General features: G+C 36.2%; 1 protein-coding gene across 1 annotated transcript in view; it reads left to right on the top strand.

Moving 5' to 3' along the window:
* The window catches only part of ATRX (ATRX chromatin remodeler), a gene marked incomplete at its 5' end in the record, with an annotated part of 197,408 nt that overhangs the window by 10,131 nt on the left and 171,997 nt on the right, over positions 1-15,280 (top strand). The window contains 3 exons of the mRNA XM_082646836.1: positions 12,933-12,988; positions 13,892-13,944; positions 14,832-14,956. Of these exons, the coding sequence (XP_082502962.1) occupies positions 12,933-12,988; positions 13,892-13,944; positions 14,832-14,956 (234 nt within the window). The remainder of the gene's footprint in view (positions 1-12,932; positions 12,989-13,891; positions 13,945-14,831; positions 14,957-15,280) is intronic.

The following is a 15,280-nucleotide window of genomic DNA, read 5'->3' as shown; positions in this document are numbered from 1 at the left end:
ATGGACAGGTAAGAAATCTCAGTACAAACATAGAAAATGTAAAAAAGAACCAATTTGAAATTCTAGAACTGAAAAATAAATTTCTGAATAACAAATCATTGTTTGTACTTAACAGGAGATTAGAGATAGCTGTAGTAGTGTCAGTAAATTTGATGATAGTCTAATAGAAATTATCCAAAATGAGAATAGAAAACATTGAAAAATAAAAAGTGTGCAGAACACTTGCTCTTCAGATCCTTTCCCCAATAAATCTGTGTAGTTATCCACCAAATACATGTAAAGAATAGGAATGTTTAATGATAGAGAAAAAAATGTTGATAGAAACTCTCAGTTGGCCCAGTGTTTTGTAGTTAGCCGTATACTAATCTTGCATATACTTTGATACATTTTTACCTTCTTACTTCATTTTTGTGGTGCTATTTTAAATTCCCTGGTTTTTAAATTTCAGATTCCAATTGTTCATTGCAGGAATTCACTTATGTTTTTTATGTCGACCTTGTATCCTGTGAACTTGCTCTAGGTAGCTTCTTTTTCATCTTTTAGATTTATTGGAATTTTCTACCTAATCTGGTTGTCTGCAAATAGGGTCACGTTTATTTCTTCCGTTCCATCTCTTTGCCTTTTAATTCCTTTTCTTGCCTCATTATGCTGGGTAGGACTTTCTGTATTTTCCATTATTATGTTGAAGAAGAATGATGATAGCAGACATCTTGGTGTTTCTGATGTTAGTAGGAAAGCGTTCAGCTCTTTCACCATTAAGTATGATGGTTACTGTATAAGATTTTTGTAAATATTCTGTCAAGTTGAGGAAGTTCCCCTCCCCTAGTTTTCTGAGTTTTTCCCCTAAAGTGGTATTTTTATTGAGATGGATGTAGATTCATATGCAGTTGTAACACACACACAGCTCTTACACACTTTTCCCAGTTTCTCACAATAGCAACATTCTACAGAAGTATAACATATTGTCAGTTAACCACGTTATTGATATCTACCAATCTGATTTAGATTTCCTCAGTTTTACTTGTACTTTTGTGTTTTTGTTAAGTTCTATACAGTTTGATTACCTTGAGTTGATTCATGTATCCACCACCACAGTCAACATGCAGATTCCTTATCTTGCCCTTTTATAATCATGCTCAGCTCCCTACCCCTACTCCTACCTGTGCCTAACACCTGGAAATCACTAATTTGTCCTCCATTTCTAAATTGTTTTTCATTTTAAACATGTTCTATAAATGGAATCCTATAGTATATGACATTTGGGGATTGGGTTTTTTCACTTAGCATAATTCCCTTGGGATTCAGCCAGGTTGTTGCATGTGTCAATAGTTCTCTCCTTTTTATTGCAATGTGTAGTTTTCTATGGTATGGATGTACCACAGTTTAACCATTTACCCATTAAGGGACATCTGGGATGATCCCAGATTTGGGCTGTTACAAATAAAGCTGCTGGTAAACATTAGTGTACAGGTTTTTGTGTCAACATAAGTTTTCATTTCTCTGGGATAAATACCCAGGAGTGCAGTTGGTGTGTCATAGGATGGTTGCATGTTTTTTTTTTTTTTAAGGACACTCCTAAATTGTTTTCCAGAGTGGCTATACCATTTTATATTCTCACAGCAATGTATGAAGGATCAATTTCTCTGCATCCTCTCCAGCATTTGGTTTTACCACTATTTTAAAAAAAATTTAGACATTCTGATAGATACCTAATGATATCTCAGTGTGGTTTTAATTTGCATTTCCCTAATGACTACTAAAACTTTTAACACCATTATTGAGATATAATTTACTTACAATACAATTCACCAGTTTAAAGTGTACAATTCAGTAGTTTTTAGTATGTTCACAAATACATGCAGCCGTCACCACAGTAAATTTTATAATGTTATTATCACTTGAAAATGAAACTCTGTACTCTTTAGATATCACCCCCTACCCCCAGCCTTAAGCAACCACTAATCTACTTCCTTGTCTTTATAGATTTCCCTATTTCAGACTTTCTTATGAATGGCATTCTATTACATGTGGTTCTTTGTGACTGGCTTCTTTCACTTAGTATAATGTGTTTAAGGTGTATTTATGTTGTAGTGCATATTAGTACTTCATTTCTTTTTATGACCAAATAACATTCCTTTATATGGATATACCACATTTGTTTGTTGATGGACAATAACATCTTGTTTCTACCTTTTGGCTATTATGAATAATGCTACTATAACATTTGTGAACAAGTTTGTGTGTGGCCATATATTTTCATTTCTCTTAGGAGTGGAATTGCTGAGTTATATGGTAACTCTGTTAAATCCTTTGAGGAAATATCAAACTGTTTCCCAAAGTGGCTACACCATTGCACATTCCCCCCAGCAGTGTATGAGGATTCTGATTTCTCTGCATCCTTGCCAACAGTAGTTGTTATCTGACTTTTTAATTTTAGCCATCGTAGTACATGTGAAGTCGTGTCTTATTATGGTTTTGGTTTTCATTTTGCCTAATGGTTAATGATGTTGAGCATCTCTTCATGTGCTTATTGGTAGTTTGTATATATTCCTTAGAGAATTATCTATTTAGATCCTTTGCTCATTTTTAATTGGGTGTTTGTCTTTTTATCATTGATTTATAAGAATTCTTTATATATTCTAGACTTTTATTATGATAAAACTACACAATATAAAATTCACTATTTTAACCAATTTTAAGTATACAGTTCTATGGCATTAAGTACATTCACACTGTTGTGTAACCATCACTACCATCCATCTCCAGAACTTTTTCGTCTTCTCTACCTGAAACTCTGTACCCATTAAAATCACTAACTTCCCAATCCCCTTTACCCCCAGTCCCTGGCAACCACTATTCTACGTTCTTTCTCTATGAATATGACTACTTTAGGAACCTCATATAAGTGGGGTCATACGGTATTTGTCCTTTTGTGTCTGGCTTATTTTACTTGGCATAATGTCTTCAAGGTTAATCAGTGTTGTAGCATGTATCAAAATTTTCTTCCCTTTTAAGACTGAATAGCATTCTGTTGTGTATATGTATGTATTTCTTTAATTTTCTTGATGATGTCCTTTGAAGCACAAATGTTTTTAGTTTTGATAAAGTCCAGTGTATCTATTTTTATTCTTGTTGCTCATACTTATGGTGTCATGTCTAAGGATCTATTTCTAAATCTGGGGTCACAAAGATTTACCCCAATATTTTCTTGAAAGAGTTTTATAGTTTAGGCTCTTATGTTTAGGTTTTTAATGATGCATTTAGAGTTAATTTTTGTATGTGGTGTAAGGCAGGTCTCCAACTTAACTTTTTGCGTGTGGATACACAGTTGTGCCATACTGTTTGTTGAAAAGATTATTCTCTCCCTTCTGAATGGTCTTGGCATGCTGTTGGAAATCAGTTGACCATAGATACATGGGTTTATTTCTGAACTTTCATTTCTTTTTGACTGATTTTTATATCTGTTCTTTTGCCTGTAGTACACTGTACTGATTATAGTTGTTTTACACTAAGTTTTAGAATCTTGAAGTGCGAGTCTTCCTATTTTGTTTTTCCTTTTGAAGGTTGTTTTGACTATTCTGGGTCCATTTTAATTCTACATGAATTTTAGAATGAGCTTGTCAATTTCTACAAAGAAGTCGAGTGAGATTCTGACAGGGATTGCCTTTTTTTAAAAATTGTAGATCAATTTGTGGAGTATTGCCATCTTAATGTTGTCTTCTATTTCATGACCATGCAGTGTTTTACCACTGATTTAAGTCTTTAATTTCTTTCAATGATGTTTTGTAGTTTTCAGAGTATAAGTTTTTAACTTCTCTTGTTAAATTTATTCCTAAGCATTTTATTCTTTTTGATGGTATTATAAATGGATTGTTTTATTTTCAGATCATTCTTTGCAAGTGTACAGAAATACAGTTGACTTCTGTATATTGTTCTCACATCCTTCAACCTTTCTGAACTCATTTACTAGTTGTAATATTTTAATGGATTTCTTGAGACTTTCTCTATTCAAGATAATGTCTCCAAAGACAGTTTTACTTCTTCCTTTTCAGTCTGGCTGCCTTTTATTTCTTTTCTCTTGCTTACTTGCTCTGGCTAGAATCTCCATTACAATGTTAAATGGAAGTGGCAGGAGAGGATTTCCTTCTCGTATTCTGATCTTAGAGCAAAAGCATTCAGTCTTTTACCATTAAGTATGATGTTACCTGTGGGTATTTTGTAGCTTGCTGTGGAAGTTTCCTTTATTAAGAGTTTAAAAAAATAAATTATATTCTTTAGAGCAGTTTTAGGTACACAGAAAAATTGAGTGGAACGTACAGAAATTTCCTATTATGTGTCCACACACATGCACAGCCTCCCCCACAACCACAGTTGTACATCTGTTACAGTTGATGAACCTACAGTGAGTGACAAGTCATTATCATCTAAAACCCATAGCTTGCATTGGATTTCACTCTTGATGTTGTACATTCTAGGGATTTTGACAAATGTGTAATGACATCTATCTATCATTATAGTATCATACAGGTTAGTTTCACTGTGAAACTGTACACCTCAGATTGGGACTTGAACTCAGTCCCACCTCAGATGGGACTAAAACCCAGTTGTGCCTCAGATGGGACTTGAACGTGCAACCTCTGGCTTAGGAGGGGACTCAAACCCTCCCAAGCTGAAACCGCACACCTGGTCTCAGGACTCAGTGAAGCTCAGATTTTTATGTCTCAGCACAGAAGGAGTTCAGCGAGAGGCAAAGTGACAGGCAAGAAGTAGATTTATTAATGTAAGATGCATGTGAAGTATACAAGCAGGCAGGCAAGAGGGCTGTGCCCTGAGAACTAAGTTGGCTACATTTTTACAATCAAAGGAAAAGTGGGAAAGGAGAGAAGACCACCTTCTTCCTCTTCCTTTGTAAAGATGTTGCAGGAAAATGGGGTGCAAGAGGATGGTCATGTTCCAGGTCTTGGGTGAGTTCCTGGGATGTGCTGCCAAGTGAAGGTCCCTGGCTTCGTGCAGGAAAGAATTCAAGAGCGAGCCATAGTGAAGTGAAAGTAGGTTTATTGAGCGAGATACACGTTCCGTAGGCAGAATGCGGTTCATCTCAGAAGGTGAGAGAGCAGCCCTGGGAGCTACACAATCCATAAGGTGTGGGCCACCTCAGAAGTAGAGAGGCCCTGGGGTGTGGGGGGTGTTTATTTTTTATGGGTTTGGTAATTTCATAGGCTAATGAGTAAGAGGTTTATTCCAACTATTTTGGGGAAGGGGCGGGGATTTCCAGGAATTGAGTCACTGCCTACTTTTTGGCCTTTTATGATTAGCCTAGGAACTGTCATGGTGCCTTGTGGGTGTGTCATTTAGCATGCTAATGTATTACAGTGAGTGTATAACAAGGCTCAAGGTCTACTGGAAGTCGAATCTTCCACCATCTTGGGCCTACTTGGTTCTAACCAGTTTTTGTCGTATCCTCAATGGCTCTCATTCTTTTAATGGTTGTGCCCTGCCACCCTCCCTCCTGTCTCAAGTGCACTAAAAATCCTCTGTTCCATCTATCCATCCTTCCCCCTGTCCCCGCCCCCAAATCCATGGCAACCATTGATCTTTTTCTGTCTCCGTAGTTTTGTCTTTTCCAGAACGTCATATAGTTGGAATCGTACAGTATGTAATCTTTTCAGATTGGCTTTTTTCACATAGTAATATACAATACATTTAAACTTCCTTCATGTCTTCTCATGGCTTGGTAGCTCATTTCTTTTTAGAGCTGAATATTATTCCATTGATTGGATGTAACACAGTTTATCCAATTCACCTTTTGAAGGATATCTTGGTTGCTTCCAAATTTTGACAATTATGGGAAAAAAGCTACTTACGAAGGTGTTTTCTTTTTTTTTTTAAGGTTTTCAAAATAACATTTATTTCTTAAAAGTTAACATGTGCATAATAGGAAACCAAAGAACACAAGAAGCAAAAAACAAAGTCATCCTCCATCACAAGCAGCTTACCATTTGATGTGTCCTTCTAGGTCTCGTTTGTGTATTTAAACACAACTAAGCATTCATTTTTATGTAATTAAGATCATACAGTTATGTATCATGCTTTTTCACACATCATGAATATTTACCATTTCAAAGTCCCAAAGTTATGAGTATTTTGATAACCAAAAATACACTACACCAACTCAATCTGGAAGGAAAAAAAATGTAATCCTTTTTTGGTGACAAAAACTTCAGAAAAGACAAAAATGGCAACAGGCCTCTAGATAAAGATATTGGCAGAGTTATGATTAAAATACTACATTCCCTTAACGTTCAATTAAAAATGAGACATAAAGCAACAGCGTACCCAAAGTATAATGCTTTTAAGAGGATTCATTATCTGATCTAAACTATTAAAGTATTAGCAAGGAGGTATGTTTCCACTGAATTACTTAACAATGTATTCCTATAGTACAGCTAAGAGATGCACACACATCAATGGTTATCATCAAAATATAAAAAGGAACACATCCACGTACTTCCCTCCCTTTTATACTGCCTTCTGCCCCTCTGCTGCCAACCTAATGAACAAGTCCTGGTGTACATTTCTCAGATGGTTTAACAATTCCATGTCCAAGATGCTACTTTTTTACCAATTATAACAAAGATACTTACAAATTGGTTAATTCACTAGCTCTACTTTTTATCATACATTGTCACCTCAGGACTCCTAAAAAGCCTAGATGTTGCAAAATAATGAATGAACCTTGTCCATAGTAAGCATTGGTACTTTACAAAAATGCACATTTAGACCTATGGTTATAACCTAAAACTGTCTTCTAGATATGGAGATATTAGCTAAGAGCCCTTCCCTTCACCCTTCCTCTTACCCCTCCTCCAGCATATCAGCAACTAAGTACAGGACTATATCTAGCTCCAAGAGGTGGATTAACATAGACGCTCCCAGAAGACACAGCCCTTCCTAAAAACCAACAAAAGGGCATTTATTAAGGGGTTATTTTACTACCTCTACTTTTAATATACTTTGGGCATTAGGACTTGCTTATTCTTTGATACACAGCAATATTAACTAAAACACACAAATAGAACACTGGTTAGACAATCTGAACTTGTCTAAAGACTCATGGGCACAGATCCCTTCTCTGTACTTCCTTCCTGTCTGCTCCCGCCTCCCCACCACCCAGTGAATAGTCAGCTTACTCTACAAGACTCAAGTTTAACAATTTCCACTCCCCAATACAACCATTCCTATGAATTAACAGAAAAAAAAAACTTAAAAGGTGTTACTTTTAACTCTCTATTTTCAACATATGTTGTGTACTTTTACACATCTAGAAAGATTAGATGTTTCAAATACAGATTTAACTTTGTCCACTATGTATACACGTAGTAGCACTGAAGAAACTGCACACAAAGGCTATAGTCACAAAATGTCTCCTAAACAGGAACACTCTGGCCTAGAAGCTTCCCCTTCTCATCTCTATCAACCCAGTGGACAAGAATAATAAGCAACTGTAATGCTTAGAGGGGATTTTAACAATTTTACTTCCTCCAGTTGTTTTCAGAAGTCTGTCCTATGAATTTTAACACGAAGTGTACACAATGTATTTATCGGCTATTTTTGTCATACACTGGCAACCTCTTTAACATCTAGGAAGACTAGATGTTGTAAATTTGGACCCTCTGTCCTTTATGTACACTATGTACACAGCCAAGTAAAACAAAATGCAGAGACACACCAGACAATGGTTAGTCTTGGTATAAAGCCCTTTACACTTTCTTCTTTCTCCCTGAACCAGCACAAATAAAATAATGTGTACTGCTCAGAGATGTGGTTTGATCATTTTGATCACTCCATTTCTAAAAGACAGTATTTCATATGAATTTTAACAAAAGGATATATCTACAAAATATGTTACTTCACTACCTCTACTTTTAACATACTTTGTGCACTTCTAAACATCTAGAAAGACTAGATGTTTCAAATAAGGACTAAAGTTTGTCCACTATATACACAGTAGTGTTGAATAAACTACACACATGTAACAATGGTTAGGTCTGAAAGTGTCTTCTACATAGGAACATTCTAATCTAGAACACTTCATTTCTCCCAGTACCTCCTTTCTGTCATCCATCCAACATTGGGCAAGTACAGGCACAGGTGTCACTTAGATGTGATTTACAATTTCACTTCCAAAGGCCCTTTTCAATGAATTCAATGAAGACGGCCTTTCAATGAATTTTAACACAAAGTGTACAAAATGTGTTAGTTTACTAACTCTACTTTTGTCATACATTGGCAACCTCTTTAATATCTAGAGACTAGATATTATAAAATTGGGACCCATTGGTCCAGTATATACAAAATATATACAGTAAAGTTAAACAAAATGCATGTAACATATAGAGCAATGGATAAGTTGAAATGTTCTAGTACCTGCTAGCAAAACATCTTTTGCAGTCTTCCCTCCCACCTCCCTAAACCCAATGAACAAGCACAGAGTATACTGTTCAGAGAGGAGGTTTAACAATTCCATTTCCAAAGACAGTGTTTCCCATCAGTTTTTAAAAGCTATTTACAGGAAGCATTATTCTACTAAAACTACTTTTAAATACATCAAGCACTTCTAAACATCTAGAAAGAATAGATATTTCATATAAGAACTTACTTGTCCACTATGTACACAGCACTGTTAAATAAAATTGCACACATGTAACAATGGTTATAATCTGAGGTATCTTCTAAATATGACCATTTGGCCTGAACCATTTCCTCCCTCACTTCCTTCTCTCCACCGCCAATCCAGTGGACAAGTACATGCATATGTAATGCTTAGAGGTGGCTGAACAAATTCATATCCAAAAGTCATTTACAGAAGACAAGCTTTCCTATGAATTTCAATAAAGTATACAAAATGTGCTAATACACTGGCAACCCCTTTAACATCTAGAGACTAGATGTTGCAAAACTAGGACTCAATTTGTCCATTATATACACTATATACACAGCAAAACAAAATGAACATACAAAAAATGGTTTTGTCTGAAAATGTCCTGGTATGAACACACTAGCATATTACCTTTTGCAATTCTTTCCCTCCCTCCTCCAAACCACTGAACAAGTATAGACAATAGTATACTGCTCAGACAGGTGGTTTAACTTCCCAAAGACAGTACTTCCTGTGAATTTTAGCAAAAAGATATTTACAAAGTGATATTTTACTACCTCTACATTTAACATACGTTGGGCACTTGTAAACATCTAGATGGACTAGATGTTTCAAATAAGGACTTAATTTGTCCACTATATACAGAGCAGTACTGAATGAACTGCACACATGTAACAGTTATAATCTGAAACTGTCTTCAAAATACCAGCATTCTAGCCATTTTAAGACCAACCCCCTTCTCTCTCTCCCCCCCACCAACCCAGAGGGCTATCATGCTCAAATTTTCAGAAGACAATCCTTCCTAGAAATTTTAACACAAAATGTACAAAATGTATTATTTACTATTTTTGTCATACACTGCCAACCTCTTTAACATCTAGAAAGACTAGATGTTGTAAATTAGGACTCATTTGTCCATTATATACACTATATACACAGCAAAGTGAAACAAAATGCAGGAACATAAAAAAGACAATGGTTAATCTTGCCTCACTATAAACACACTGGCACAGAGCTCTTTGCACTTCCTTCTCCTCCCCGCGACCTTGAACCAGTGCACAAACAAACACAGTGCATACTGCGTACTGTTCAAAAAGGTGGTTTGGCCACCCCTTCCCCCACAAAACAACATTTCATACGAATTTTAACAAAAAGATATTTACAAAATGTCTTTTTACTACCTCTACTTTGAACATATATCAGGCACTTTAGAAGATCTAGAAAGACTAGCTATTTCAAAAAAGTACTTATGGTCAACTACACATACAGTAGTAAGGAGTAAAATGCACACACAAAACAATGGTTCTAATATGCAAATGTTTTCTGTGACCAGTCTGGCACAGAACCTTCTTTTCTTCCTCCTCAACGTCTTCCATTCCATGTCCTCTAACCCACTGAACAAACGTGGACCTCTGTGGCTCCTGATGTTGCCTCTAGAGGTGGTCAAACAACTCCATTTCGAAAAGTCATTTCCAGAAGACATTTCTTTACTACGGTTTTTTTTTAAAGAAACAAATGGGCATTTACAAGACATGTGACTTTAACTCTATAATACGTCGGCAACCTCTTCACATCTAGAAGGCCTATATGTAGAGAAAAGTTTTCTTTCCAAAGGTTGGGGGGAAAGTTGAGAGCAGCTTTTTCATATTATATACACAGGCCTTCTATAAACGGCCAGTAAATCTTCCCAAAGGGTGGCTGGCACTTCCTGTTGGCCGCGTGTGGTACGTTATAATACCATTTCTATCTTCCGACATCGAGGTCTTGGTAGAACGATGACCAACCGCCCGATGACCCGCTAACGTTCCACCCATCGTCGACCGGGGCTCCGCTCACCTTCCGGGCCTGTTAAGGCCTTTGTCTGTCATTGTCCGGACGATGTGAGGTCTCGTCCAACTGGGGCAGAGAGGTCACCTCAGGTCCCGGATCCGCGCGGGCTCCAACGCCGAAGGGTGGCTGAGCTGGCGTCCACATAGAGCCTTCCCGGGCCCTCGAAGCTCTAATGGCCCTCCGCAGTGTTCCAGTGGCCGCTATTTTTCTCACCCTGCCACGCCCAACGCCGCGACGTCCTCCGTGGCGTGACGGAGGCTTGCCTAACCCCTGCAGCGTGGGGTCAAGAGACCCGGCGGTGGGTGGGATCTGGGCTCCGAGGGGCCGCCGCCATTAGGTCGCGGAAGTGGCGGTGCGGGAGCAGTTTGTTGCTGCTTCCAGGCTCGGGCCCTGCCAGTGGGCGGCTGCGGCGAGGGCTCTGGGGCTCGGTAAGACACAGCCTGAGCTTGTCCCGGGGGCCCCCCAGTTCACCTGCCGACCAGAGGCCGGAGGGCCTGGAGGGCCCTGGAGGGCCCCGGGCTAGAAGGCCGCGATCCGCTTCTCACCGCGCTCTCTGCCGGAACTCGAAGGTGTTTATATAAGTAAAAATATTTAAAACCATCTGTGTGCAGTCCATCTGAGTGGACTTTATTTTCAACTTATTTGGGTAGATATCAAGGAGTGTGATTGCTGGATCATGTGGTAAGAGTTTGGTTAATTTTGTAAGATATTGCCGAAAGTTGCTGGACCATTTTGCATTTTTTTGAGCGGTGAATGAGAGTTCCTATTTCTTCACATCCTTACCAGCATTTTGTGTTGTCAGTGTTCTGCATTTTGTCCATTGTAATAGGTATATAGTGTTATCTTATTTTTTAAATTTCCAATTCCCGAATGACATATGATGTGGAGCATCTTTTCATATGCTCATTTTCCATTTGCATATATTTGGTAAAATGTCTTCAGATCTTTTGCCTGCTTTTAATCATGTTGTTTATATTATTATTGTTGAGTTTTGGGTTTTTTATATATTTTAGATAATAGTTCTTTATTAGATATGTCTTTTGCAAGTATTTTCTCGCAGTCTGTAGCAGAAAGACATGTCTTTCATTCTTTTGAAGTTTGCTAGTATTTTATTAAGGACTTTTACATCTGTATTCATAAGTGATGTTGGTCTTTTTGTGGTATCTTTTCTGGTTTGGTACGATACTGGTCTCATTGAATGAGTTGGGATGTGTTCCCTCCTTTTTTACTAGAAGAGTTTGTGAAAAATTGGTGTTAATGCTTTTTTTCTTTTTGAACGTTTGGTGTAATTTGGTGGTGAAACCATCTGGACCTTTGCTTTTCTTTGTGGGTAGTTTTTTGATTACCAATTCAGTCTTTTCAGTTATAGGTCTATTCACATTGTCTCTTTATTCTTGTGTCAACTTCAGTAGTTTGTGTGTGTTTAGGAATTTGTCCATTTCATTTAGGTTATCTAATTTTTTGGCATACAGTTGTTCATGATATTTCTTTATAATCCTTTCATTTCTTTAAGGTAAGTAGTGGCATCCTCTCTTTAATTTTTCATTCTAGTAATTTGAATCTTGTCTCCTTTTTTTCTTGGTCCATCTAGCCTAAGTTTTTTTTTTTCAGTTTTATTCATCTTTCCAAAGAACTTATTTTGGTTTTGTTGATTTTTCTCTATTGTTTTCTATTCCCTGTTTCATTAATTTCTATTCTAATCTTTATTATTTCCTTCCCTCTGCTTCCTTTAGGAAGTTGTTTTTCTTTTTTTAGTGTCTTATGGTAAAGGAAAATACAGTTAATGTGATTTTATTTTTAGTAGAAGATGGAACTTAAATTTTCTTCTAAGAGAAAATCCTTGAACAATTACAGTAGGAAATATTTTGATTACAAACTGCTCTTTTCAGAAATGCTGTTTCAGAAGGGATTAGCGTGTCAAAAGAGAGTGATTTTAATCAGAAAACTCTTTTTTTTTGGTTTTTTACATGAATTTCTTTTTAACATCTTTATTGGAGTATAATTGCTTTACAATGGTGTGTTAGTTTCTGCTTTATAACAAAGTGAATCAGTTATACGTATACATATGTTCCCATATCTCTTCCCTCTTGTGTCTCCCTCCCTCCCACCCTCCCTGTCCCACCCCTCTAGGTGTTCACAAACCACCGAGCTGATCTCCCTGTGCTATGTGGCTGCTTCCCACTAGCTATCTATTTTACGTTTGGTAGTGTATATATGTCCATGCCACTCAGAAAACTCTTTTTTAACCAAAGCAATATTATTTAAAAAAAATTTATTGGAGTATAGTTGATAGAAAACTCTTATATTTTAATGTGAGTAAAGTACTACCAATACTGCCATACTACATAGTTTGAAAAATAGGTTCATGGAATCGTAGGTATTGGTGTTCTATTTGATAATGCACCAAAGAGATAAATAATGTTTTTACTTCTTCTCTTTTAAGATAAAGTCAGTGGTTCTGGAAATAACTCTGATATGATGGAAAACAGCAAGGAAGAGGTAAGAATAATTTGAAGCATTTAAAAGATATTTATTAATTAATGCTAATCAACTAGAGTATGTCATCAGGTTGCTTTTATTTAATACATGCATGTGTTTGAGTTTACTGTTATACCCAAGTATTATTACAGTACTTCATTTTGGGTCATTGTCCACTTTTTGATGGTGTTCATTGTTTTTGTTATTGTTGTGGTTTGCTTCAGCTGTATAGCTAAAGTCAGACAACTGAAGGCTTGCTAACAGATAGGTATTTGAGTGTTATTATATTGCAACAGTGGTGCCCAAGGTGGTTGTTATGGGCATGACCCCATGGTTCTGAGATCTCTCAAAACTGAGTATTTTAGAGTCTCTTAAGCAGTATTATTGGAACCCATCCTGAGGTCCTTCACCTGATACCCCAGCCTACACTACAGTTTTAGGATTCTTCCCACCTAGTGTAAAAAATTGAATCCAATAAAATATACTGATTATATTGGCAAAACCAAGGTAAATTTAGTATCTCAAAGGAAATCGTAGAAGGTATTCTGTGCCATATGTTAGGACAGAGAAAGTGACACATGTTTAGATCCTTAAAACTCTCTGCCCCTGTTGGGATCTGATTACCTCTACACCTTTGTTTTGTCTTTGTTGGCTTAGGCCGAGATCATGATATAGCAGTGTATCATCTTCTGTACCTCAAAATTCAACAGTAACAATTTAATGAAAAAAATTAATCTTAAATCAAGGAAACTTGAGAGTAAATTAGAATTAGTTTTTGAAGTTCCTTTTAGAAAAATACTTCAGCCATAAAAATTATATCTCATTCTATCACTATATTAGACATCTTGGTATAGGGAAACAGTGAATTGTAGGGATGTTTCTCTGAGAGTTTTACTCACCTTTGTATTTATTTCTCGCATTTAGGGAGCTAGCTCTTCAGAAAAATCCAAATCATCAGGATCATCACGATCAAAGAGGTTGGTTGATGTTGAAGGGAAAAAAGTTACTTTCTTTTTCAGGTTGTTTTATTTTCTTTTTCTTAGAATAATCTTTTTTTCTAAACTTAAAGCACTCTGTTCTCAGTAAACTATTTTATACAAACATATATATTTTTAAAAGGGCAGTATGGTATAATGAATCTCTTGTATCCATCACTTGACTTTTAATTTTAATTAAAAATTTCCCAGGAGGGGATTTATTATATATTAGTGGCCCTGGCAATATGTAGATAATTTCTGTCAGATAATATATGTGCTTTAAAAACAAGGAGAAAAGGGGAAATGAAATGTTGAATGCCTCATGAGGCAATCTGAGTTTTTTAGGGTTATATGAAATTGTCTAGGATGGGGACTGGTAGCCATCATAGTTATGAGGAAGTTATAAGAAGATCAAAGAGTGGTTCAAATACTTGTCTGTGTTAAATTGTCAAAGTGAATTGTACGTAACAACTGAAACTACTTCAAAGCATAATGTAATGCATAATATAACTGTGGAGTGTAGTTTGTATTAGAAGTTTGCAATTTATTCTATTGGACTTTTACTTTTTTGAACCAGTGGAAATGTCTCTTAATAATCACAGCTTGCTTGTTATTAACTTATTCCCTAAAGTAGTGATTCTTAAATAGGAGTTCCCTTTAAAATCTTCCTCATAGCTTTTTCAGAATGCACATGCTCTGATCCTCCCAAGACCTACTAAATCATAATATTCAGTTATATGGTATAGAGATGTATGCTTCCCTAGGTGATTCTGATATGTATCCCTGGTTAAGAGCCACTGCTTAATCTAAACATGTTATTTATGTTACTTGGGTGTTTTTCCAATAGCAGAAATGTCCATAATTCTGTGGACTTAATTCTCTCATAGGAAACCTTCAATTGTAACAAAGTATGTAGAATCTGATGATGAAAAACCTTTGGATGAAACTGTAAATGAAGATGCTTCTAATGAAAATTCAGAAAATGATATTACTATGCAAAGCTTGCCAAAAGGTAAAGTGTATTAATTTTTCATATGAAGTTAAAGTTGAAATGCATTTTTAAATGTCATTACTATAAAATTGGAACTTGATTACTTTAAGCTGTGTGTGAAGGACCAAACCTAATATTTTGATAGTGATGGTCTGGAAATGTATTAGTATGGTAATGATAATGTGTGTTACTGAGGTTCAAAATTTAGAATATTCAGTCAGGTTTGATAAGAAGAAGACTTATTTTCTCTTTCCATTGGGTTTTAGAAAAGGGATTTTATTTTCCAAATTATACTTGAATGTGGAAGTTGGTTTAAAAATTTAGTATATTAAGTTTTGGTTCAGT

The sequence above is a fragment of the Grampus griseus genome, assembly GCF_964374135.1.
Source record: "Grampus griseus genome assembly, chromosome: X".
Taxonomy (NCBI): Eukaryota; Metazoa; Chordata; class Mammalia; order Artiodactyla; family Delphinidae; genus Grampus; species Grampus griseus.
Note: the sequence above shows the minus strand (reverse complement) of the source record. Positions and strands in the feature narration are given on the sequence as shown.